The sequence below is a fragment of the Mustela lutreola genome, chromosome 2, assembly GCF_030435805.1.
Source record: "Mustela lutreola isolate mMusLut2 chromosome 2, mMusLut2.pri, whole genome shotgun sequence".
NCBI classification, from domain to species: Eukaryota; Metazoa; Chordata; class Mammalia; order Carnivora; family Mustelidae; genus Mustela; species Mustela lutreola.
In genome coordinates this window covers 207,181,506-207,208,619 of record NC_081291.1, presented here as the reverse complement: position 1 = coordinate 207,208,619, position 27,114 = coordinate 207,181,506, and the positions used below count along the sequence as shown (strand labels likewise).

The window sequence follows — 27,114 nt, the reverse complement described above, 5'->3', positions numbered from 1 at the left end:
GTGCTGTGATGAACATTACGTGTTAATTACATGTAATTACATTACACATTACTGTCAAGTAAATACTTGGCAGTCATTTGTTTTCTTTTTATAATCAGTTCTTGGTTAAATGTTTTGCAGATCTTGTAGTCACTTTAATAAAATACATGTGTGCTATTATAGATGAAGATATGAAAGAAATTTTTTTTTTTTAAGATTTTATTTGTTTATTTGACAGACAGAGATTCCAAGTAGGCAGAGAGGCAGAGAGAGGAGGAAGCAGGCTCCCCGCTGAGCAGAGAGCCCGATGTGGGACTCGATCCCAGGACCCTGAGATCACGACCCGAGCCGAAGGCAGAGGCTTAACCCACTGAGCCACCCAGGCCTCCCATGAAAGAAATTTTTAATACTTATTTCTGATTCTGAGTTTAAAGAAACTCCATTAAGCTACTTTTTTAATTGATAGTAAGTTTAAAAATCTGATGTCTGTTATTTGTTAGTAATAAAAGGGACTATTTAGAATAATGTTTTCTCTAAATTCCGACTTGAGAAACAGTCAATAGACTATTCACAGAGAAATAAATCCTATAAAAATGGCTAGTAAAGGGGCGCCTGGGTGGCTCAGTGGGTTAAGCCGCTGCCTTCGGCTCAGGTCATGATCTCAGGTTCCTGGGATCGAGTCCCGCATCGGGCTCTCTGCTCAGCAGGGAGCCTGCTTCCTCCTCTCTCTCTCTCTGCCTGCCTGTCTGCCTACTTGTGATCTCTCTCTGTCAAATAAATAAATAAAATCTTTAAAAAAAATGGCTAGTAAAAAGTATAATTAATATATTCATTGTGTAAGTATCCACTACTTACATGCGTAGCCAAGAAGATAGTTAAAATGTGGTCCCTCCTCTTTTACTGGTTATAGTTTAGAAAAGGGTTTGGGGAATTTCAGCTGAGAAATTTAAAGAAGACTTAGCAGGAAGTAGCATTTGAGCCAAAATTTCAAGGACTGGGACAGGCATGGAGGATATCTTAATTTGGGGATTTAGACGAAGGATGAGTACCAATCCTGAAGGCAGGACCGTACAGAGTATGGGGTCTAGAGCATGGTTCACTGTTTTGGGAAGAATAGTAATTGATCATGATTAAAAAGCATTGCTCTTTTCATTTATTCATTTCATTCATTTTTTTAATGGATGCTATTATGATATTTTTAATTTAAATTTACATCTAAGCAATTATTTTCAGGCTGTTGTTTGAATATATACCTATTTTATGTAAACCCATGATAGATGGTTTTTGGCACCTAAGGTTGGAATTTTTGAAAGTAGGTTATTATTTTTTTTTAAGCTGATAATTCAGTCATAAGAAGGTTGAAAGTTACTCAGGCACATCCTGCTATTCTGGTTATTCATGTTTTGCCATTTCTTGGTATGAAATACCAGCACTGTTTGAGTTGGACTGCTAGTTGTCTGTGTGCATTATGACTCTCTCTGAGAGGTACTGGAATATGAAAATTAAAAAACTGAGATTATTATGGTTTATTCATATAAGTGAGAATGACCCCTATATTTACTGTGATCTTCAATAGTGAACAGCTAACCTCATGCAAAGCATATTGTGTTTAATTCCTTTTCGATACTGCTTTTTACTTGATTTTTTAAAAATTTTTAAAGATTTTATTTATTTATTCATTTGAGAGAAAGAGTGAAATAGAACATGAGAGGGGAGAAAGTCAGAGGGAGAAGCAGACTCCCCATGGAGCTGGGAGCCCGATGGGGGACTAGATCCCAGGACTCCGGGTTCATGACCTGAGTCAAAAGCAGTTGCTTAACCAACTGAGCCACCCAGGCACCCTAATTGTTTTTCATATAGGGAGACTGATGGACGCTAGCTTCCAAGAAGTAAAAAAGTTACATGTAGTTTAAATTTCACAAACTCACATTGTCCCCTACTTTATTTTAAAAAGACAAAAGTTCTTTTGACTTAATAATACATCAGCCGAATATAGTGGATATGTTATTTTGAGTTCTTTTGGTTTCTGCCTCTATTTGGAATTGCTACTGTCCTACCAGATCTGAGGGTCTGAAACATTTTACTTTCTATGTTAACCAGACACTGTAACACAGTTACATCTGTGTAATTCAGTCTTGGAAATCATGAGTCTGTAGTTTGAACATGAATTTAGTGTGAAGAACCATAATGTTTCCAACTAACCTCAAGCTGGGCCTTTTGTCCTGGAGTTTTCGGTCTTCCTGATGTAAATGATTACGGGTAATTATGGTGAGGAATTGAGAAGGAAATTGACTTTTATCCAAAAGTTCTCTTTTCACTCTGGTAACTTATGAACACCTTTCTCAGGTAGTGTGGCTTGGGTTACTTCCCACAGCGTCACTTTCTCTAGCAGAGAAAGGACACTGACTTTCCATTTTATCTTTAGAGTTCAATTCTCATCATTGTTTTTCCCAAGATAAATCACACACTTGGGACCATCCTGCCTTGATTTTGCTTACTGTTCTAGCCTGTAAATAACTCTCCAAAATGCTGTAGTAAAAAGTATGATTTGTGTGCAACAAAACTTGTGCAGAATTTTGGGGGACTTAAGGCTCCATGTTCTGTGCCATGTGAATAACTGTAAAAGAAGACAAATATAAAATGTAAGGGTAAAATTTAGAGTGGTGTGGACAGCTCTGATTTCGGTTCTTTGGACAGGAAAGTGGCTTAAACCCAGCATAAAAAATGGAACTCACTGAATTAATTTAGACCCTTACCATGAAACCCTAGTGTTCATTATATTTTAATTAGTGAATTATAATTAAAAAGTGATGTAAACCATATTAGACATAGTCTTAATACCATCACAAATAATGGGAAAAAATTTTTTTAAAGACTTACTTATTCATTTTAGAGAGAGAGTGAGCACAAGAGTGGAGGTGGGGGAAGGGGCAGAGGGAGAGGAAGAGAGAATCCCCAAGCAGACTCCCTGCTGAGCCAAAAGCAAGACTTGAACCCAGAACCCTGTAATCATGACCTGAATGGAAATCAGGAGTCCTTGTTCAGCCAACTGAGCACCCAGGCACCCCACTGATAGGAAATTTCTGTTGTATTTCTTCCCTAGGAAAAAGAACTAAGAAGTGCTTTTTTATGAACTTCCAGGTTTTTCAGTTTTAATACTGTGCATTAGGTAGAGCTTATTTTTGTAATATCTCTAAATAGATATAACTGTTTATTCACTGTGAAGGGAAGAGTTAATTATATCAAGAAAACTGAAGTAAAATTGAGAAAAATGATTTCTCTTAAGTATTTTAGTGCATTTTTTAAATAGTAATTTGGTGTTTTAATTAATGAAAGGGTTGACTAAAAAGTATTGAGGGAAAAAGTTTGCTTTTTTAAGATTCTTATTTATTTATTTGACAGATCACCAGTAGGCAGAGAGGCAGGCAGAGAGAGAGTGGAGGAGGCAGGCTCCCTGCTGAGCAGAGAGCCTGATGCAGGACCTGAGATCCCAGGACCCTGAGATCATGACCCGAGCCGAAGGCAAAGGCTCAGCCCACTGAGCCACCCAGGCGCCCCTGGTTTGCTCTTTTTTAACAGTTCCGCGCGCGCACGTGCGCGCGCACACACACACACACCATCCTGAATGTAAGAAGTGACATAAAGTTGACAGTGAACCTAAAGCCTGACTTAAGATGTACTTCAGTTTCAGTATCAAAAGATCTTACGAAATATTTAAATTTTAGTACTTGACCCAGAAAGCCCTCAGTATTTGTTTTAGTGTAGTCTAGGAATAGGCTGTCTTAATCTGAATGGCTTCATAAAACATTCTCTCTTTTTCACATCCGTTGACAAATTTGAGTTCATGCTACAGATCTGTCCCAGGAGTCTTAATTTCCTCTTGTTCCTTCCATCCCAACCCCTGTCTTTACTCCTGTGAGTCTCAGGCTTTAGCTTTGAAACCTGGTGGTGAAGGGATGTCCCATGGCAACAGCTGCTGGGCAGTGGGAGAGCAGCCAGCCCAGACTGGAGGGGAATAGGAGGGTCCTCGGGGTGGGGGTGGGGATAGGGGGAGGTCTCCAGCAAAAAATGGCACCGATGCATTACCTGACTGGCTTGCTTGCCTGTGCTTAGAGTGGTTGCAGAGTACTGTTGGAGACTTTGGAAGAGGTGCAAGCCTGAAGGACACACAGAAAATACAGCAAATTTTAAAATGGAGGCAAGTGTTAACTTCAGAAAAAGAAAACCCAAAAGGTAAAAACTAACAAAGTTGTAACATAAAAAGAAAAAAATATATCATCATTGCCCAGGAGGTGGGCTCAGGTGTAAAATTTCACTGTCACAGTGAGAAGACAGACCTACAATGGAAAAATCAAGAAAAACAGCTGTTTCAGAACAGAATTTTGCAATGGGGAGAGGGTAAGAGTTGGTAGCAGAAGTGACTCCTAAATGAGATGACAGTCAGTGGTTTTTATTACCTCTTCCTGCCATGGAGAAATTTATCAAGTAGTTCTGTGGCAGGAAGAAGGCGAGTTTAAGGCTCCCAGGCAGTTTTTCTAATGTAGAAAATTTATTTTAAAATTAAAGATTGCAAATCTTATTACTGTTAGAGGGGTGTGTTGTTATTTGGCTATCTAAACTTTGAGGTCGATAAAGCGAAACTCTGATTTAATAGCTGAGCTTCTTGTGTGGTATATGTTGACTTCACGAGATGTTTGCTTTTCCTTGGGTATAATTAATGACTACGTAAATAAAATTACCTTTCTACCCGTTTTTCAGAATGTGGGGCAGAATGTCGTGATGTTAGATGTTGTAGAGGTTTGTATTTGTGATCCTTTTCACTTTGGAAACACACTGATCTTCTCTGATTTAGTGACAGGTGTTTGATCATGTTGAAGGACCAAACTCAGCACGATCAAAATGAACCTCGTCTTCCCTGGAAGTTTCCCCTTACCACAAATCTCTTTTAATTTCCAGTCCTAATTAACCAGCCACTTGATGACCAGATAGCATGCACTTTCTGTGTAAGTAGGATGAGGGATAGATGTAAAAACAGAAGTTAGGGAGATGGTGGTAGTGTTAACTGGAGCATATGATTGAAGCTTCTCCAGAGAGAGGCATCGTATGCAACCTAGGGCGTGCATAGAGACGAAGAAGAGACATGAATTACCAAACATGTACGGGAAGGTCCCAAGGACCTTGTGTTGTGTTGGTTGGTAGTATTGGTCATGTTGGTAGTATTGGTGCATAATGTTGGAAAATTAGAACAGAACTAAGATGTTTGATTATTTAAGTTTGGAATAGTACAGAAATCACCTTCTTTTATTTGGGAGGACGTGAACTTTATTTGACTATTTTATGTGGTGTCCAGAAACATAGCTCACATTCAGTGTGTTTTTATTTATCTTGCGCCTATCATTGATGTGCTAAAATCACCCATGAGCTATACCCATTTTCTTAGTGCTTGTTCCAGTATACATTCTGTGCATCAGGATAAATCCTTTTATTCTATCAGTTCTTTTAAAAAGTGATACAGTTGGGGGTGCCTGGGTGGCGCAGTGGGTTAAAGCCTCTGCCTTCAGCTTGGGTCATGATCCCAGGGTCCTTTGATCGAGCCCTGCGTCTGGGTCTCTGCTCAGCAGGGAGCCTGCTTCCTCCTCTCTCTCTGCCTGCCTCTCTGCCTACTTGTGATCTCTGTCTGTCAAATAAACAAATAAAATCTTTTTTAAAAAAATGATACAGTTGGAGTAGGAAAAAAAAATAAAAAACAACAACCCTGTTTCTACTCTGGAGCATTATTTCCATAAACTCTAGTAACCTGGCAGTCTAGCTCCTCATTATCTTTCAGATTTTACCCATAGGAGGGTAATAGGTTGAGAGAAAGTATTGCAGCTAGTATATTTGATGGCCTGATGGGGCAAAGAATAATTGTAGAGCTTTACCGGGGATAAAAGGTATGTGGAGCCAAAGACTAAGAATGTTTTCCCTTAGTGACCATAAATTCAAAAATTGTAGGGTTTTTGTTTGTTTGTTTGTTTGGCGGTTTTTATTCTATTTTATTTATTTATTTATTTATTGCCTGAAATGTAAACTCTGCAGCAGTTGGGACTTCTCCTTCATTCACTGAAATACCCCCAGGGCTTTGAGGGTGTCATGGCACAGAGTAGGTACGTAGTAGATGCATATAGAATGAATGAATGTAGTGTTTAGTGTGATTAATGTGAAAAGGAAGGAAAAGTAAAAGAAGGAGTAGCCCAAACACTAAGTGAAGAAAAGGCATAAAGTGTCAGTCTCACATGCCTAAAAGAATCTCTTGAGGTTACAGTAAATGTCTGTTGCTATATTTTACCCAGTATTGATCGACAAAGGAAAGGCAGGTTTTATTAAACAACCAAAAAGCCAACATAGGAATCACTGATTAGGAAGAAACCAAGTTTTTTTTTCGGGGGGGGGGGGGATCCAGATAAAAGTACATTAAATGCTTATCTCTAGGAGATGGGGTCTAACCTGTTCGCCACGAGTCTGGTTTAAAACCAGTGTATACCAGAGGCATCTGTGTTGAGAAAGAAAGCATACCATTTAGAGTAGTTCAAGATAGTTTCATTATCCATAGCTTTTAACTCCAGCGATAAAGGATTGTTTTACCAGAAACCCACTTCTTAAATATTATTTAAAATGGAGATGGATTTTAGAAACTACTTTCAGATTCTCATGTTGTTACGATAAGAGTGAGGATCCTATTTTTGAATGCTAGCCATTAATGACTGTCCTGTTTAAATGAGGTTAGTAAATGATGAGATGCATGTGGTGTTTAGTAGGTGCTTGATGGGTAGATGTTAAGTACTCCCCCTCGAGAGATTTAAATCTTTATGTGACATTAAAGTTTGGGGTCGTCCTATTGGTTTATTGATTAGGTATGTGCATTTTCAGGAATGTGTCTCCTAGCCGACGTTCCCCTACACCATACCCTTCAGTATTAACTAGTTTGCTGAGAATATGGTGTACACCCATGTGTGTGTGTCTACCCTAAATGTTTGGCCGTCACTGAAGATCCTCCTTCTTTACTGTGTCATGTCTTCATCAGCTCTGAGTTGCTAGGTTGCTGTGGGTGAGTCATCTGGGTCCCTCTTCTCGTTTTCCTGAGAACTTAGAGCCGTCAGTCAGGGGCTATGATAGTCTATATTCGCTAAGTGTTATTTAACCCACTAGGAACTCTTGTTCGGTGTGCCAAGAAGCTGTGCCATTGAAATAACTTGAGCTTATTTCTCTTTTTCCACCTCTCATTTTAAGTCCTTAGAATTCTCAAATGAGTCTAAATTCATGGGAACCAGTACACACATGTTCTTCAGTAGATTTTTTTTTTCAACTGTGTTGTCTACAATCTTTGACTTTATAAGTATCTTTGATAATAGAACATTCATTCATTTTGTATGTCATTGATCATTTGCCTCCTCATATTTCCCTATTCATTGGAAACCCCTGGGCCCTCACATTAGTTGCTTGACCTCACATCTTTTTTTTTTTTTTTTTTAAGATTTTATTTATTTATCTTAGAGAGAGAATGGGAGAGAGTGGGTGGTGGGAGGGACAGGAGGAGGGAGAGAGAGAATCTCAAGCAGACTCCACACTGAGCATGGAGCTCCATGAGGGGCTTGATCCCAAGACCCTGTGATCATGCCCTGAACTGAAACCAAGAGTCGGCCGCTTGAACGACTGAGCCACCCACATCTTTAACTTCCACTGTTGCTCTACCCACGCACAGCTTTGACTTGACATGGTAGTCAGCCATCCCTGCATTGTCTTCCTAACCTCCCTCTCCCTCCACGGCCAGCTGGTATCAGGCATCCCGCCCTTCAATTCCATGGAATGAGCTCTCTGCTGCCTTTCTTATTAAATCCCTCAGACATTTCTCTGTCCTCTTTAACCTCACAGTGGTATCTAACTAACCCTGTTGGTCATTGCTTTCTTCCCACACCATTATTATGTTGCAACTTCTGTTTTCCTCTCATTTTCCTCCTCTGGCTTATTTTTCTGGAGCCCACCTGAAAAATCCTCCATATTGGCTCGCATTTTATAGGGGTCCTTCTGGGTTGTTCATTCTCTTGCAATACACATAACTTGGTAAGGAACCCAATGATACTCATGCATGTTCACTAGTGGCTTCTGAAGGGCTGGCTTGATGATTCTTGAGCTAATAATCCAGGCCAGGCCTCCTGAGTATTTACTGGTCATCAGACTCCATGTGACTCCCAGAGTATTGATAATTAACCTTGTCCCTTGTGTTGGGTCTTAGCTCACATGGACATTTCCTCTGTGGATTATATGAGTTTCCTTATCAATAATCAATAAATGATAGGGGCACCTGGGTGGCTCAGTGGGTTAAAGCCTCTGCCTTCGGCTCAGATCATGGTCCCAGGGTCCTGGGATCGAGCCCCGCATCAGGCTCCCTGCTCAGCGGGGAGCCTGCTTCCTCCTCTCTCTCTGCCTGCCTCTCTGCCTACTTGTGATCTCTGTCTGTCAAATAAATAAATAAAATCTTTAAAAAAAAATCAATAAATGATAAATCTGGGCTTTTCAGTTTAAACAGAGAACTTACAAGCATGGTCTATGACTATTCCATTTTTCTCTGTTGATTTATTATTGTACCCTTTGGGATATAGATCTGTTTTAGGGAAAGGATTGGATTGTTTTCAGATTCTATAAAAAGTCTCCTGGACCCTAGATTTCATGCAGAAGAATTAATTGGATTCAAATGGGCTTAATGTAGAAACTCTAATTGATGCAGATATACACCCTGTATTTGGCTGTGACTATCAGTATACCAGAACCAAGGGTTGCTTGGTTGTTTTGCTTTTTTCTGCCAGTCAGTCACAGCTAGTAGTAGGAATACAAAGAATCAAGCTTAAATCCTTAGGGACTGTTTATGTATTCACTTTTCACATTTTGTTTCAAAGAAATGAGGATATAATTACAGAAGTAAAGAAATAGATGACAGGCTGAACCACAAAAAAAAAAAAAAAAAAAGGAAATGAAGATAGATGTGTAAGCAAAATCCTGTCTTAATTATATATTTTTTCAGTGTTCCAGAATTCATTGTTTATGCACCACACCCAGTACTCCATGCAGTACGTGCCCTCCCTAATACCCACCACCAGGCTCACCCAGCCCCCCACCCTACCCCTCCAAAACCCTCAGTTTGTTTCTTAATTATATTTTTAATAAGTTTCTTGTTCCCTCTCTCTCTCCCTCTCTTTGTGTATATACACACACACACACGCACACAGATATTAGCATCTTCCACTGTGAGGATATCTTACATTTGTGCTAAAAGTGTACCTGGAAAGAAGAGATGAATTGCTTCTGAAAGCAAATCATGGAATACTGTCCTAATATAGGAATATCAATTAGACAGGCATCTGAAATAGTAAAAATGTTATTTTTTGTTGTAGTTAATGCATGTTCACTTGTGCATGAGAACTGTTATCAAAATGTCTTTTACACTTACTTGGTTGTGGTAGTTGGCTCTTTATACCATTAGCTCTGTTTTTCCAAAAAGGTAGCCTCTGATAGATAGTCTTAAAAATATCTTTATGTAAATAGCCAGCTATCCAGACGGTGTGAACATCAACCGAAAATGAAACATCTGGAATTACCAGGTAATGAATGAGTAGGAGGGGTGTCCAGGGAACTGACCTTTTGCTTCTTTTGACTGGGAGAAAGGCAGACATGCCTTCCGTGCAGGGTGACCTTGAATAAACAGTGCATTAAATCATGAAATGGATCATTTTAAACTCAGGTAATGGAGATCCTGTGTGCTGTTAGCCTTGTGCATCATTAGAAAGTCTGCAATTGCCCAGAAATGGCAAATCGTGTATACTTTTAGAAGATTCTGATAACCAGTATCTTTACCGAAAACCAGAAGTCTGCGCTCAGCTTTTTTCTAAAATCACAGCATTTCCGGGTTAAAACAACTGAGACCCTAAGTATGATTTTCCCTCTAATGTACATTTTCATCACCTTTATAATCTTAAATAAAGACAGAAACTATATTATTTGGAATGAGACATATCCTAGGATTACCCCCTGGAATGGGAAGCCCAAATCATGCACAGATTCCTCATTTATAAATGTGAAAGCTTGATGAGGGATCTGCCTTCCTCAAACACTTTAATGTGCCTTCTACATAGAACAGGGCCTTCCTTTGAAAAACTAGTTAACACTTAGTTTGATTTAAAGGCTGAGCTTCTGCGTGCCTGGAATGCTTGCTCTCTAAAATATTTGCTCCCTGGAGAGGTTCACTGAAGACGGAGGTTTCATGTGACTTTGGATTATTGACCTGGAAGACCGTTTGGGTCATGGAATGGGCTTTGGCATAGTTCCACGCTTTCTGGTCGACCAGGGCCAGGATGGGAGCCGGGGCGGTGGGGCGGCGGTGTTGAGTTGGGAAGAACGAGTCTGAGAATGTTTGAAGCCTGACTGCACCTACCTCTGCTGCTTTTGCTTTTGCTTGAGAGAATTTTTAAACTACAGCACCCGTCACCGTGCTGCAGCTTGTGGGGACGCACAGTTAGAGGATTTGGCATCGAAAAAAATGCATTTGCTCTCTGCCTGGTGTGTAAAGTTTGAATGACACTTGTGCTCTGTCGGAAGAGAACAGACGTTTTCATTACAAAATTCATTCAAGCAGAAAAGTAGCAAAGTGAGCAGAAATTTTCATTTACATCCGTGATTGAAGTTGTAGTGATAAAAGAAAATTACTAGGTTTAAGAATAGCCTTGTTCTCATTCTCTCACACGGCACAAGGAGTTTTGTCAATACGGAAATAATACGCTATTGAGGAAGGCGCTGATCAGTAGTCTCAAATTTTGCATATCCTTTAACTGACCTTAGATTTTTCTAGAGTTTTTTGAGTTATCTTTAAACAGATTACAGTATCGCCTTTTTAAAAAATCAGTTCCGTTATTTGTTATAATGTGGTCTTTAAGTCCCATTATCACAGAGATTCACAGTAACCTCTTAGCTTTCACTTGTGAGTATTAGCAGGTGTAGACAGATAACTTTGTTGGGCCAGTCGTAGAAGCCATGAGATTCTGGTTAGAGACATGGGATCTGAATTTTCCAGGGGGAGTTTTCTACTAAATAGTGTGTGATATACCCCTTGGAAGCCTTAATGTGTTAATTTCCTACCTCAAACCCTCTTCCTAAGAAGTCCAGAAATTCAATTATTTTAGTTCTCTCAGGACTGGTAAGCCCTGGCAGATTCATTTACAATAATGAAACTAGGCCTTGTTTACAAATCTGAGTGACAATTTCTAAGTCCATAGAGGAGTGATAAGACAGGGAGAATTCTAATTTAGCATCCCCACTGGAAAAAAAAAATCACGATTTTTGAAACATATCTCCATGGAACTGGGTGAACCTCTGAAACATATTTTCATTGAAGAGCTTGATGAATCATGTATCCTTATTATATTTATTCTATTAGATATTGTATTCTTCTTCCCTATAGAACGTTGTAGGTTCAGTGACAGAACTCTAATCCTTTTTTCTATGTTTTAACAAACTTTGAGAACTTGACAATATTCTGAGACTGGTAGAAGATTGTGCTAATTCCAAATACTGTAGTGTAGCTAGCTCTTTTGTTAAACGCTGTAACGTGTTTTTATTTTTCCTGTTGAATTTTCTCTTTATCTCATTCCTTTTGCCCTAAGTAGCTTTGCATCTTTTAGGACGTATGTTTTTCTTTTCCTAAGAAGTTTTGAGTTGGAAAACTGAGATATAAATCAATATTTATTCCTCTAATCCTTAGGACACAACTCCATTGTCAGCTAAAGCCAGACATCTCAAGTCTGGGCTGTCACAAGAGAATCCAGAAGGGACACTTACTAAGTTCTCAGGGAGTACCGTGTGGCAATTGGGTATTGGGGAATCTCACGTGTACGAGAGAGAAGCTGAACCAACTAGTTGGGGAACTATCTAGTTTGGGCATCACAAGCACACAGGAAGGTAGCTAGCTGGTTATAAGCACTGGTGATGAGCATATGCACTACATGTCCCAGGCCAAACTGGCAGAGAAACGAAAGGAAGGCAGGGAAACCTCCTCCACGGACCTTAGTGAGTGATGAAGAGTCCAGGGACGCAGGGTCATGAGTCCTTGTAGCAGGTGGAAAGGAGTGGGGCAAGCTAGAAGGTTTCTGCTCACCAGATCGTTTACTGGAGTTGAGAATTTCAGAACATTTCTATGTCTGACATGATCTGAGGTCCAGCTTCAGGAATGCGGATAGTTTGAGTGCAGTAGAGGTATAATCCGTGCGGCTTGGGACATGAAGTCGGGGCAAATACCTCTTTTTTAAAGATTTTTATTTATGTACTTATTTGACAGAGAGAGACACATTAAGAGAGGGAACACAAGCAGGGGGAGCAGGAGAGGGAGAAGCAGGCTTCCTGCTGAGCATGGAGCCCTTTGTGGGACTCAGTCCCAGGATCCTGGGATCAGGACCTGAGCTGAGGCAAAAGCCCCATGAACTAAGCCACCCAGGCGCCCCAGTAGTGGCAAATATTGATGAAGTAGAGGCATATTTCAGTGAGAAAGGGGACCTGGTTTTTATAACCAAGAAAAATTTGTTTAACAGTCCCACTGTGTTTGGTTCTCCCAAAGTGTTGACTGTTGTTTCTCTTCCCTTCTCTAGATTCATCTGACCCAAAGAAGAATTGCTTATTGTTCTTTGGGTACAATTCTAAAATTTGATCGTCGGATATACATTTGCTAAAAGCAATACCCTCTTCAGTAGGTGTCTAGCTAGGTTCTGGAAATGTCAGCTGAAAGGTCATCAGTGAAAGGGCAGAGTAAGTAGTGGAATTCCTAGACATGAGTGATACACAGGTGACTCTTGAATAAAGTAGGGGTAGAGGTGCTGAGCCCCTGCATAGTCAAAAATTCACATATAACTTAAGTACCAAAACTTAAGTACTAGTTACCTACTCTTGACTGGAAGCCTTACTGATAACAGTCAGTTAACACATACTTCATATGTTATATGTGTTATTCGTACTGTGTTCTTACAGTAAAGTAAGCTAGAGAGAAGAAAATGTTGTTACAATCACAAGGAAGCCAAAATACATTTATAGTAGTGTGCTGTATTTGTAGGGGGGAAAAACCTGTATAAGTCGACCCACTCAATTCAAACCCAGGTTGTTGAAGGACCGATTGTATCTGAGTGAGAAAGTAGGAGTAGGGGGTAGAGGGCCGTGTCTTAACTTCACCATCAGAATTATTAAAAGATGAATTAGTGAAAGGGAAAGAACACGTAGCTTAAGACAGAGCTTGGAGGAACAGATGTTGTCTCCATAGTTGTTGCAAAGCCAGAGAAGACTAAATTTAAGAACCAAGTGCTGTGGTAGAGAAGACGAACAGTGAACTTGAGAGCAGATGAATGTGCTTGTTGCTGTAAACCTTGAGAGAAGACCTGAGGAGGATTATTCCAGCAAGGCCGGATGGTAATGGGTTGGAAAGAAGTATAGTCAGGGGCTTGGAAGTGACAGTCCCCAGCTCTGCTGAGAAATTTACCAGTGAAAATACCTCTTCCTGTCCTGATGATAGCCTACCTCACACATGGGTTTCTGAGTATGGTATGTGGGAAAAACAGGCTGTGTATTTTTACCTCTCTGTATAATTTAAGGTTTGGGTAATAACTGGTGGTTCCCTGGCCTCCCGGTGCACCAGCCTGATTGGTATTTTGTTAGCAATTATGTGGCTTTTTAAAAGCCCCATATATAACCCTAATTAATTGCATCTTTAAAATCTATCAGGCTATGAATATTTTAATAAGGTATAAAGAAAATATTAGGAGAAAGCAGCCAGTGAGGATACTTGTGTTTTCAAGAGACAAAATAAAGAATCTAGGAGGCTGCCCCCACACTATCTGCTTCTCATTTTTGAAAAAATTTATCTATTAGAGTGCCCACATGTGCAGGTGGGGGGATGGGCAGAGGGAAAAGCAGGCTCCCCACTGAGCAGGGAGCCAGATGTGGGACTCCATCCCAGCACCCCAGGGTCATGACCAGAGCCAAAGGCAGACGCTTAACCAACTGAGCCACCCAGGCATCCCACACTGTCTGCTTTTCCGTTCACCCCTCAGTGTCCGGCACTGAGTGAGGCTAAACATGAACAGATTGGGATGTAAGGGAAATCTGCTTTGAATTTCCACCTCTGAATTCATCACACACCCTATAAATAAAAATGAAAAGTATGAGGGATGCCTGGGTGCCTCAGTTGGTTAAGCAGCTGCCTTCGGCTCAGGTCGTGATCCCGGCGTCCTGAGATCGAGTCCCGCATCGGGCTCCTTGCTTGGCAGGGAGCCTGCTTCTCCCTCTGCCTCTGCTGCCATTCTGTCTGCCTGTGCTCGCTCTCTCTCCCTCTCTCTCTCTCTCTCTGATAAATAAGTGAAAAAAATCTTAAAAAAAAAAAAAGAAAAGTATGAGAACTGTGAATAGAGAAATGTGAGGGAAAAGGACTGTTTGCTGGTAAATAGGGTTAATGGTAACAAATTGAATTCTAGTGCTATTCCTCTGTGACTAAAATGTATGGTATTCTGGTAGCATATAGAACTGTGAATATGGTCTCTCCAGGGTATTCAAACGTAAGATTTATTTCTCTGTTGAAGCCTGTATCTCTGGATTCAGATTTTATCCCGTAACCTCAGCCCATCCACATCAAACTCATCACTCCTTGAAAAATATTCCTGATCTCTGAAATTTGACCCTAAGCCAGTGCTGCCCCATGTGGGCTGCCAGCCCCATGTGGCTGTTGAGCATTTGAAACGAGGCTAGTCTAGACTGATGTGTGTGGGAAGTGGGAAACAGACACCAGCTGTTGAAGAGTTGGTCTGGGGAGTGGCGGGAAGAAGGTAGACTGTCTTAGTAATAAGTTTTTTACATCGATTGCATGTTGAAATGACAAAGTTTAGGATGTCCGGGATTAAATGAAGTCGGTTACTAAAATTGACCTTCCTAATGTGGCTACGAGGAATTTAAAGCTGCTGACAAGGCGTGTGTTGTAATTGGACAGTGCTACTCTGTACTCGTTTGTGTAGGACTGTGGCTTGTTCTGTAGCCTTCGCGGGACCGCGTGCACAGTGGTATTCCGCAATCCTGAGTGGTAGCAGAGACGAGCTCTTAAAATTAAACCAGATCGTCTTAGGTTTTAATGTTTTTCCTTGTCCCGCATCCTATTTGAGCTTCTGTGGCAAGGAGATACCACAAGCCTCACCTTTTCGTATACGAAATCACTGATCCTCCAGAGTGGCTGTGTCATTTTCTCCTGTTCTGCCTTCAAATACAGAATTCTTTCTAGCCTGTTCTCTTATCTTCTATGATTAAAGAAACGAAAGACAAAACAGGGGCAACTTGGCTCTCAGGCCTGTGTGAAAAGGCACTCCATTCTTTTTTTTTTTTTTTTTTTTTTTTTTTAATATTTTATTTATTTATTTGACAGAGAGAGATCACAAGTAGGCAGAGAGGCAGGCAGAGAAAGAGGAAGGGAAGCAGGCTCCACGCTCAGCAGAGAGCCCGATGCGGGACTCGATCCCAGGACCCTGAGACCATGACCCGAGCCGAAGGCACTCCATTCTTAAAATTGTGCCAGAAAGGGAAATCTATGGGACAAGACCCAGGCTTATGAGAGGAAGGCACAGAGGATTTGATTACCTGTTTTAAGAGGACAGACCAAGCCAGTCACCAAAAAGACAAATACTTTAGGTTTCCAGTCATACGAAGTACCTAGATTCATCATATTCATAAAGACAGTATAATGCTGGCTGCTAGGCGGCTGGGGGACAGAGGAAAAGGGGAAGTGTTCAATGTGTATAGTGTCCGTTTTGCAAGATGAAAAGAGATTTTTTGCACAACACTGTGAATGTACTTAACACCAATGAACTGTGTGCTTATGAATGGCTAAACTGGGGGCACCTGAGTGGCTCAGTGGGTTAAGCCTCTGCCTTCGGCTCAGGTCATGATCTCAGAGTCCTGGGATCGAGCCCCCATCTGAAATCTCTGCTCAGCAGGGAGCCTGCTTCCCCCTCCCCCCAAACTCCCCGCCTGCTTCTCTGCCTATTTGTGATCTCTGTCAAATAAATAAATAAAATATTTAAAAAAAAAAAACCCACAAAAGTAAAAAAAAAAGAGGAATGACTAAACTGGTAAGTTTTATGTTGTGTGTCTTCTAACAGAGTGAAAAGAAAAAGGAAAAGGCAAGCCAGGGGGGCCTGTTGGCTCAGTGGCATGTGCAACTCTTGGTTTCCGGGTTGTGAGTACCAGCTCCTTGTTGGCGTGGAGCCTACTTAAAAAAAAAAAAATTATAAGGAAAGACAAACCACTCCAAAAAGTATTTCATAATAACTTGTAACTTTAAAAAAAAAAAACCTTAATAAGATTAGTTATAATGGATTATCTTAAGTAGACCCTTGCTGCCTGAAGGAACAGCTGAACTGACTCACTTGGGAGCTTGTTACACAGGCCGACCAGGTCCCCCCTTGGACTTGTCCAATCAGAAACTGCATTTTAACAAGATCCCCAGGTGATCCATGTCTGAGCTGCAGCTTGAGAAGCACTGATGTACGCACCGTTTCTCATGTGGTCCATGAACCACCTGAATCAGAATCCCTCTGGGGAGGTCTGTTTTTCAGGCACATCCCACACGGCTGAGATCAGGTGCCGGGCTGAGGGGTGCTGGGGTCCCGGTGCTGGGCTGAGAGGGAGGAAGGAGGAGTCTGTATCACAGTCCAGCACACCAGAGTTTGCACACCCTCGATCTGAAAGGATTTAACAACCATTATTTTGGTAATTCCACCTTTTAACTGATGTTGAAATAATTACAAATGTAAGAAGGCTCCTTATTGATAAAATCAAGAATATGAGTAATATAGTAAAAGAGAGGCAACAGGAAAAACCCACGTAGCTTAGCTAATCTAGGGTCGGTTGGACAGGAAGCCATGATGCAGAATTTGTGGAATGTTCTACACAGTTCACCGTGGTGTAGTGAGCATTATGGTTCAGTCAGGCGGGGAGCCTGGAGTCCAGGCATGAGCTACACAGAAATTAGTCTTCCAGTCTGAGACTGCTCCTTTGTAAAGAGTAATTGAATTCTGTGATGTTATATTTACATTTCTAAAACAAGGTTGAACTTGGAAAGCAAAGCATTTCCTTTCTTATTGATATGTGTGATTATTCTGAATTAGAATGTAAATACTATACATCACACAAATGATTCAGGGAGAGATTTGCCTGGAAAATCGAAAGCCAAGTTCTGTCCAGTCATTATAAATGCCGCTGAAGAAAAGCCCATGTTCAGCAAGATCTTTCTAACCCCGGTTTCTTTACAGCTATAGTAATCTCGCAGACACAGTTTTGAAGGCCAGAATGTTGATGCTAAGGCAAATAGGTCTGAGATTTTATATAAAGACTTCCAAAAAGTTTTTAAGAGAACTTTAAGTTTTAGACTTAAACAGAAAACTTGAAGAGGGTAGCCCAGAGTTCCAAAGCCCCCCTCAGCTAGCTTCCCTTGTTATCAACATCTCCCATTAATATGGTACATTTATTACAATGAATGAACCAATCGTGAGACATTGGTATTAATAAAGTCCATGCTTTGTTCAGATGTTCTTAAGTTTTAAGATCACATTCAGGAAACCCATTCCATTTGGTTATCAGGTCTCCTTAGCCTCCTCTTGTCTGTGACAGCTTCTCATAGTTTCCCTGTTGTTAATGACCTTGGCAGTGTCCAGGAATACCAGTCAAGTATTTTGTTGGATGCTCCTGTGTTAGAATTTTCTCATCGTTATAATGGGGTTATGGGTTTTTGGAGAAGACCATAGAAGTAAAGTACCCTTTTGATCCTATATTAAGTGCACATGTTATCAACTTGGTATGTCACTGTTGATATCAACCATGATGGCTGGGGTGGTGTTTATCAGGTTCTTCCAAGCTAGAGTTACTCCCTGTTCCCCCCACTGGGCGCTGTTATCAGGAAAGAAGTCACCACAGGTAGCCCGGACTTCAGGAGTAGAGATTCATGCTTCTCACTCTTTGAGGGCGGAGGATCCATGTAGATTTTTTGGAATGGTTCTGCACAGATTGTCTTTCCACCCATTTATTTATTTATTCAGTGATTTGGATTTACGAATACATTGAGTTATTAGTTATTATCCAGTACCACCACTTTATGCATTTTATGGCTCGTATTATTCCTGCGCCAGCCCTCGGGAGATTTTTTAGTTGGCTATTATTTCACAGACCCTTTTTTTTTTTTTTTTTTTCCTGAACAAGATGCTCCAAACTCATCTTGTGTCTATCCTGCATCAATCCTCGGATCAGCCATTTCTCCAAGGAGCCTTGGTTCCTTTTATTGGGGAATGGTGTTAGAAACCAAGATGTGAGTCCAGCACCGTACCATCCCGAAACACACCTGATCTCATCTAATCTCGGAAGCTCGATGTCTTCATTGCTGCCTAACGGCCTTAGCCCCTGGACCCTCTCAGCAGACAGAGCGAGCAAGAGCTTATACACGAGCCCTTGTATTATACCTGTCTGTAAATACTCTTAAAGCCGGGCGTCAGTATCTATAGTAAGCCAGATGTGAGTTCATCTTGACGTCTCCGGATCTCCTATTACCCCATGGATCATTCCACCTCTTCCCCTTGCTTATCTGTAAATTCTCATTCCCAGCAGTGAAAAGCCTGACTTCTACCATCTACCCTCCATTTAGTTAATTATTCAGTTTCAGCACACTTGCATAGCCGTGTCAGACTTGTTAACTCCTTCCTATGTGAGGCTTTTTGAAAGCTGCAGAACTACTAAGAAAAGTTCCTGAGTTCCTGTCTTTTAACTATATATTTGTTGCACTATTTTCATTATTTGAGACCAGTGCTATTCAGAGCCTTGGTCAAACAACTATTTCTGTCTTGTATCCATCCCAGCATTTATGTTATATATATATATGAGTCTGTGCTCCCTTCACTTGAATAAGTCAGACAATTTAAGGGAAATTTCTGGTTTTCACTTTTTTTTTTTTTTAACCTTTACCTTAACGTGATCCATTTCGTGTCTGCCGTCTGGCAAATAGCTCTGAGGTAAAGAAGGCTGTCTGTTTTTCCTGCTAACTGGTAATAGTTATAATGTTGGTGGAAGCCAACCATCAGTTCTCAAAGCAATATGTAACTCATACTTTTGTCCTCTTGGAGAACCCAGTAACTCCCCCACTCTGAAACAAAACTTACCACAGTTTTATCGCACGGGGAGGTTTGTTGAGAAATGTTTTGGCTGCCCTATCACAAGTATTCTTCCCATGTCTTGAGCACAAATGCTTCCCAGAAATATTCTTTTCTGTTTTATAAAGTTAGAAAATAATGGTACATGATGAACAAATTCAAGAAAAAGTATCCATGGAGTAAGAATCTGAAATGGTAAAATAAAAAATTGCCTGATGAATCATTTATCTATAGTTCTTGTTTGATATGCATATAGTAGTATGTGGTAATAAGCACATAAACCTGGGATGTTCACCTGTCTACACAAATGTGAGGGACCAGCGGAAAGGTCTTGTCCCACCTGTTTTCCATCATCTTCAGTATGAAGTATCCTCTGGCTCCTGGAATAGAAACAATTAGATCCCTGACTGTCTTTCTCCAATGCCCTTCCTTGATCCTTTAGATTCTGCCTTCAAACTACATCTAGAACCTTACTATTGCTCTAGCAACTAGCATTGGTAGCGACTATTTCTGTTGCTACCACCCTGGTCCAAGACACTGTCATCTCCCACCGGATTATTGCAACAGCTCCCTGCCAGGCCTTTTTACTTCCCATCTTGATCCGTAGGGCAAGAATAACTCACTTAGAAAACCACTCCAGAGTCTCCCTGTAACTCAGGGTTTTGGCCGAAGCGTGGGCAATGCTTAATGCCCCATACAGTCCACTCTCACTCACCCGTTGACCACCCCCCCCCACCCCCCGTCATTCCTCTCTGACAACGCTGGTCTTGCTATCCTGTCTCAGGACCTTTGCACTTGTTCTTTCCTCTTCCTGGAATGTTCTTCCCACTGATATCTTGATGATTTGTTCCCTCATTTCCTTAGGCCTTCACTCAAATACCATATTTTCCATGAGGCTTTCCCTGACTACTCTATTTAAAATTCTACTTCCTCTGCATGACGCCTCCCCTTCCCCATCCCTATCTCTTTCTCTGCTTTATCTCCACGGTGTTTATTACCATTTGCCATTCTATTTTATTTTATTTTTTTATCTTTCCCCTCTAGAATTTCATTTAGTTCCATCTGTTTTGTTCACTCCTGTATCTTAGCATTAATTAAAATAAAGAGTATGCAGTGAAGAGTTAGTGGATGAAGGACTGACTGCGGGGGGATCCCAGGAAACTCCCGCCCCTCATAGCCAGGACCGGAGCCCAGCACAGAAGGTGAAAGGATTGGGCACACGCATTCCGTGCTCACGGGACTCCAGCCCACTGTGTTGACCAGGATTGGCCGTGACCACTATCCATTACGTCATAAGCAGTGCTCAGACGTAGGACTGTAGAGCTATAACTGAATGGTGAAGAAATGCTAAGAATAAAACCTCACTGCCTTCCGAAGGAGCATAATAGGTGATCAGTGAACAGTGAAGAGTAGTTGTTTCTGTTCTTATTGACTTTAATTGGTATTAATATGAGAAGATAACTGGATCCTGGGGGGAAATAATAATAATGGTAATAATAGGAAGAGTAAATAATTGAGCACCGCTGTCGCAGGACACCTGTCTGTTATCTCACCTCGTTTTCCCAGTTCCACCATTACTGTGTGTGTGACCTGGGCTGATTATATAACGCGTCAGGCTCACCTTCTGCCCCTGTGCAGTGAGATCCCTGTAGTCACCTCAGTACATGGTACCGAGCGCGGTGTGCGGTGATGTCCCTGAAGCAGCTACGTGAGTGCCAGGCACAGACTCCAGAATTGCTGTAACTGTTGACGTCTTATGTCAGGAGCTAGATCCGGGCCGTGTCTCATCCTTCATGGTGGAGTATAGCTCAAGGAGGGAAGCGGGCTTTACCGTTTCTCAGGGGTTTTGTTGCCAGAACATTCTTACCCCGACCCCCCTTTGCGTTCCCCTTTTCTGAATCATCTTTACAGCTTGAGGGACCAGGAAGGAAGGACACCGCTTGGGCAGAAATCCCTAGACCTCAGACATGACCACTGGTTATTCCGCAGGACTCTGGCCAACACCACTTTAGTCTTTGTAAGTTCATAGAAACACTGTTTTTTTAATTCTGGGATCTCTGTATCTTGAAGTTCTTATGTATGGTTCTGGAATCTTTTAATCAATCTGTGCAATCCCACTCTTACTCTGAACAATTGAGCAGTCTCAGCTGTGCACGATTTTGCTCTTTCCTCTGACAACCCGGATGCCTCCCTCCCCCACCCCCCGAGTTTCTCCCTGGCCTTGAATTAGAGACTTGGTCGTTTTAGTTGTTGTGCTTCATATGCACTTCTGTCTTTTTCCTGGACTTATCTATCTTTTGAAAAGGCAGTGTAAAGAAATTGAAAACTACATTCCTGTATTTTAATTCCATGATGTGGGAAACTCTGCTACTTGCCTGTTTAATATTTATTCCCACTTCTTCCTTTGTGAAAGACTCCCAGATTTTTTGTTGTTATTGTTCACAGTGACAATGTGCTCAGCTGAAAATACTCGCACAGATTCCCTTGCAGCTGAGTGTGGACAGATGACATAGTCATGGCATAGAGGATGTACAAAACAAGGAGGGTGTCCATCCCATGTGAAACAGCAAAACTGTAAGAGGGGAAAAAAAAAAAAACCAAGCAGAAAACCACCATGCCGTGGCTGTTCTGCCTGTTTCCTGCATGCACCTGTGACCACTGTCGACCACGGGATATGAAGACAAAAGCCACCATGCTAAGGACGGCAGCACAGAAAGATGGGCATAGCCTGGCCTGTGAGTGTGGTATTGAAATCCAAAAAGCACCCTGTCAGGTCTCTAAGCCACGGCTTACCACACGTCCTGTTCTACGCCGTGCGATGCATTCCCAGCTGTTTTATATGGCTTGCTAGGTCATTGAAACCTAGTTTTATTGTCAAATAGACCGCATTGCACATGATGACATTTCAGCGTTTTATAGTCTAAAAGTGAATCTGCTTTGGTAACAGCCAGAGAGAATGTGGCAAATCACTTATTTCGACCAAAGTTTAAATGTCAGTGAGTTGAGTTACCACTCTTGGATGGAGAAGCCAGAAACTCAGATTTTTAGACCGTGTCCACCGCCAGCTGGCTCTGTGGGCCAGCCACTTGAGCTGGGTTCTTTGCCTCCCATCTGTAGAATGAGGTGATTTGAGCTAGGCAATCCTCTCAAAGACCACCAAAGAGCCAGTGGATTAAGGCCTGCAGAGTCCCAATTGAACTGGACGTCATTGTTCATCTTGCCAGGACTTTTTAGCCAAACCCAGATCTTGTTCATTAGCTTTGAAAATGCCCTGTCAGTTGGGGTGTGTGTGTGTGTGTGTGTGTGTGATATAAATTGTGATTGTATGCTTATCAATAAACTTGCACAGTATATATTGATGAATTTATCCACTAGGATTAAACAGTGCTGAATGTCCCAGAGGTCAGCAAAAGCAAGAACATGATTTCTCATTATGGTACTTACTTAATTCATTTAGATCTCTTTCTTGAACTTGAATTCTGTTACAAATTTTGTGTATGAGTGTGTGTTTTATCTGAAGGATCAGACCAAAGAAACCAGAAGGTTTATTTTAAAAATAAAAGCATACATAGTTTTATGTGGAAACTCCAGGTACATACTGTTATTAATTGTTTATTTTTAATTTAAAAACTATTTTTTAGAGCAATTTTAGATTCACAGCAACACTGAGTGGAGAGTACAGAGAGTTTTCACATGTCCCCTGTTGTATCATAGATTTTTTTTTAAAGATTTTATTTATTTATTTGACAGAGAGAGCGAGATCACAAGTAGGCAGAGAGAGAGAGAAGCAGGCTCCCTGCTGAGCAGAAAGTCCGATGTGGGACTCGATCCCAGGACCCTGAGATCATGACCTGAGCTGAAGGCAGTGGCTTAACCCACTGAGCCACCTAGGCGCCCTGTGTCATAGATTTTTAAGAATAATTCTTTAGAATTAAAAGGGGAGAGCATATAAACCATGTTAAACTGAACTAGTTTATGAGAAAGGATACAATATATTTTTACCACTCCTCTTTAATTCTTTGGTAAAAAATTTTAACAGATTTTTGTGGTTGAATTGCTTAAAATTTCTGATGTGTAACATTCTGGTATGTTTCATCAATTTTGAAAGTAATTGAAGCAGGACTGTAAAACCACAAAGTCACTGCCAAATTTTATTTTAATGTTAGAGTACAATGCATTTCCTATTTTGCCAGTAGTCCTGAGGGCTTACTAAATAACCAGTATTTATCCTTTCAAAAAAAAAAAAGGCAGTCTCATTCAGGGGGCCTATATTTCTTGGCTATGTATATTATTAGAAACCTAAGAGCATCTTTACAATGCTAAGTGAAATGTCCTTTTGCCAAAAACAAACAAACAAAAAAACAACAACAAAAAAACCTAATAGATCTCTTTACAAATTAATGCAATACATGTCCCTTTGAGGAACATGAGATTTTACCAAGGCAAATATCTTTCAGCGACTTTGGCTTTGCAGTAAAATCTAGTCCTCAGCAACTTGGCCTCCAGGCAAGTAAAACCAGACAGACCATCATTTGCCAGCTGTTAGCCAGTTTATGCTGCAAGAGCTCTCTCAGGTCAAGGTTGAAAGTGTCTGACACCTGCTCCTGATTGTCTCAGGCACTGATTTAATAGCCTTGGAACAGGCATTTAACCTTTCCAATAATTGTAAAATTAAAAAAAAAAAAAAAAAACACTTTTGAAAAAAAGAATTTTGAACATTTGTAAGTACAGCAATATGGTTTGACTGACCAGTGCCTATAAATGAAAGAGGCCCCTTCAGGCCTTTGATCACTTCTGGCCTCTTGTGTGGCCTTGAAAATCGGACGCTGAGGCATCAAGTATTCTTGCTAACAGCTGCAGCTGATGGCGCATCCTGAGAAACCCTGAAGAGTCCACCTGGGGACGCTGCGTTGGCTTTGGATGAAATTACTTTTATTTTCCATTCTCCATCTCAGGTGGGATTTAGTTGGGTGGTTTTGGTTTGTTTGATATATTCTGTGTCAAAGGCAAGGGGGGAAAATATGATGTGACTTGCATTATTATTTCTTTCCCTAAACTGTGAATCTTAATGTTCATCTCTGTGGCAAGGTTATTATCTGCTGAGGGCAGGTGGCCTTAGACACATTTCTTGGCAGGCATTTCTCCCCTGGGAAGTGAGGTTGATACTGTAAGAGAGCTGTCCCATGTCCCACAGCTGTTGTGGAACTGAGGTGAAGTGTTGCCCATGAGGCCACGGCCACCGTCATGGCATAGGCTCCCAGGACTCGTGGGTCCCTTTCCCACAAGCAGCCTTTTGGGGGGCATCACGTCTCATAATTCTTGCATTTTTCTCTGACTCCTCATCAGAGAAATACTGTGGGCATCGTACATTGTCTTAAAGATTTAGGGAATGACAAGATGAAGGGCTCTTCATCCCTTATGATTCGCTTCGGTTTTGGGGTTTTTTGTTGTTGTTGTTGTTTTGTTTTGTTTTGAAATGTAGAAACAAATTTTTCACTTAGGTTTTTATCTAAATACTAAGTCCTTAAATATCATGAGACATTCTTGCATGTTTGAGTTAGAAACAGACTCAAGTTTAAACGCCTTTATGGGCATGAAGTTTTAAAGAATTCTTTTCTATAACCGGAATAAAAAAAGGTTTTTTTTCTTCCCCCTCTCAAGATCTTCTTCGCTCTTTATGGTCCTTTTCAGAAAATGTGGTGTTAACCTACTGTGAAAGAAAAAACATTCGTTCTTTGCTGGGCTGTGGACCCCTTGTATTCCCTGCTTATTTGGGGTTGTTGGTTCAATCCGTTCTTGCCTGTCTTGCCTGAAGGACGGCAGTGCCCTTCTCAGGGTCTCCCTACGCACACTTGATTAGAGAGTTTGTCCCAGAGACAAACCTGAGCATGTCATTCCTGTTTCAAGTATCTTTTGTCTTATGTTGCCTCTGAAGTGGGATCCCGAACTTCAGATCCTCCAGTAAGGAGTCCAGCATTTCCTCCCGCCTCATTCACTTCTGTGCTCCCTTCTGCACTTAACCTGGTGTTCCAGCCACGTTGGACTTTTGCCTCCTCTACAGATATGCCTCGCCCTTTCTTTCATCTATTTTACACAGGACGTGCCCTCATTTCAAACTGCCTTTTGCCATTCATCCATCTGCCTATCAGAATGGTCAAATTTGCCAGAACTGGACCCAGGGATCAGGAGTGGGAGGTTAAAGAGGAGAGATGCTGACCTTACATCTTGGAGCGTCCATTAATTTTCTTTCTTTTTTCTTTTTTTTTCTTTAAGATTTTATTTATTTATTTAACAGAAATCACAAGTAGGCAGAGAGGCAGGAAGAGAGGGGGGGGTGGGGAAGCAGGCTCCCTGCTGAGCAGAGAGCCTGATGCAGGGCTCAATCCCAGGACCCTGGGATCATGACCTGAGCTGAAGGCAGAGGCTTTAACCCACTGAGCCACCCGGGTGCCCCTTCCATTCATTTTCTACACAGCATACCCCTCCTCACCCCCGTAGACTCATCTGTGATGTGGTTTTTGCTTTGCGTTCTTTCCTGGTGCATCTAAGCAGATGTGTTCACTTTGTAGGCGCAGCAACATCTTCGTCTCCAGTACAGCATTTTTTTTTTTTTAAGATTTTACTTATTTATTTGAGAGAGAGAGAGCCCAAGTGGGTGAAGGGACAGAGGAAGAGGGAAAAGCAGACTCCCCGCAGAGGAGGGAACCCAACATGGGGCTTCATCGTAGGACCCTGAGATCACGACCCAAGTTGAAGGCAGACGCTTAACCAACTGAGCCACGCAGGCGCCCCTCTCTTACAGCATTTAACGTCTTCACTCATCAGGACATCTGTTCCCTCCTGTGTGCAGAATCTTGCTAAAAGTTAGGGTTACTGTAGTGAACAAAAGAAATAAAAATTAAGCTCATAGCTTACATTCTTCATTATCCAACTTTTATCTTTATAGGAATGTAAATGTTCTTATAGGACTTTATGTAATACCGTTCTTTCTGCAGTAGCAGTGATGCTAGAAATAATTTGCATTTACACATTTTCTTTAAAAATACAGCAAGAATCTAAGCAGTGGTATTCATAATTTAATTAAACTCTGTGTGTGTGACATCTGTAAACATAAGTACATGTATAGATTTTGTTTATTTAGAAGTAGAAAAATGCAAAATCTTCTGTGAGCTTATAAACAGATGAAATGTCCAAGAAGGAGGGATGGACAGTTATTTATACTGATTCCACTCAAATGATTGCCTCGCGGTGTCAATCTGTATTTTTCCCGTTGTTGCAGTTGAATGGCAGCTTTCTGTGTGATTAACTTTGCAGTCAGAGCTTCAGAGTAATCAAATAAAGGTTTCAGTTCACACACATGGGAAGTATTTTAACCATCCTGGTTGACGTGGCAAGGAACCGAGCTCAGGACGCAGGACTCAGCAGTCTAAGGGCACCAGGCTTTTGTAAATAGATTCCTTCGTCATTCAGAAAGCTGTATACCTTCGGAAGTATTTTAGCCCGTCTTTCCTTGGTACCGACCCAGCGTACACGAGCCCCGTGATGCAGATGGAATGACAAGAAACGTTTTCCCTTTCTTGCAGTTGGCGAGTTTGTAAGTGATGCCCTCCTTGTTCCCGACAAGTGCAAATTCCTACACCAGGAGAGGATGGACGTTTGTGAAACCCACCTTCACTGGCACACGGTCGCCAAAGAGGTACCAGCCCATACCTTCCTTCCTCTTCTTAAGTGGAGATTTCCTGGGGACACGAGTCCTGCCTTCGTAGAAGATACATTGAGGCAGTAGCCAGCCATGTTGTTGAATAATTTATATTTATTATTTCAAAAAGAAGAAACTATCCACAAGTCAATTTTAAGAGTCAAAAGCTGATGGAGTTAGTTAGATTTATTATGT

At 41.3% G+C, this 27,114-nt stretch overlaps 1 protein-coding gene across 6 annotated transcripts in view; it reads left to right on the top strand.

The window, feature by feature from the left end:
• The window catches only part of APP (amyloid beta precursor protein), a 264,540-nt gene that overhangs the window by 85,028 nt on the left and 152,398 nt on the right, over positions 1-27,114 (top strand). For all 6 annotated transcript variants that reach the window (XM_059164528.1, XM_059164527.1, XM_059164526.1 and 3 more), the window contains exon 4: positions 26,804-26,916. In XM_059164528.1, coding sequence (XP_059020511.1) covers positions 26,804-26,916 — 113 coding nt within the window. The remainder of the gene's footprint in view (positions 1-26,803; positions 26,917-27,114) is intronic.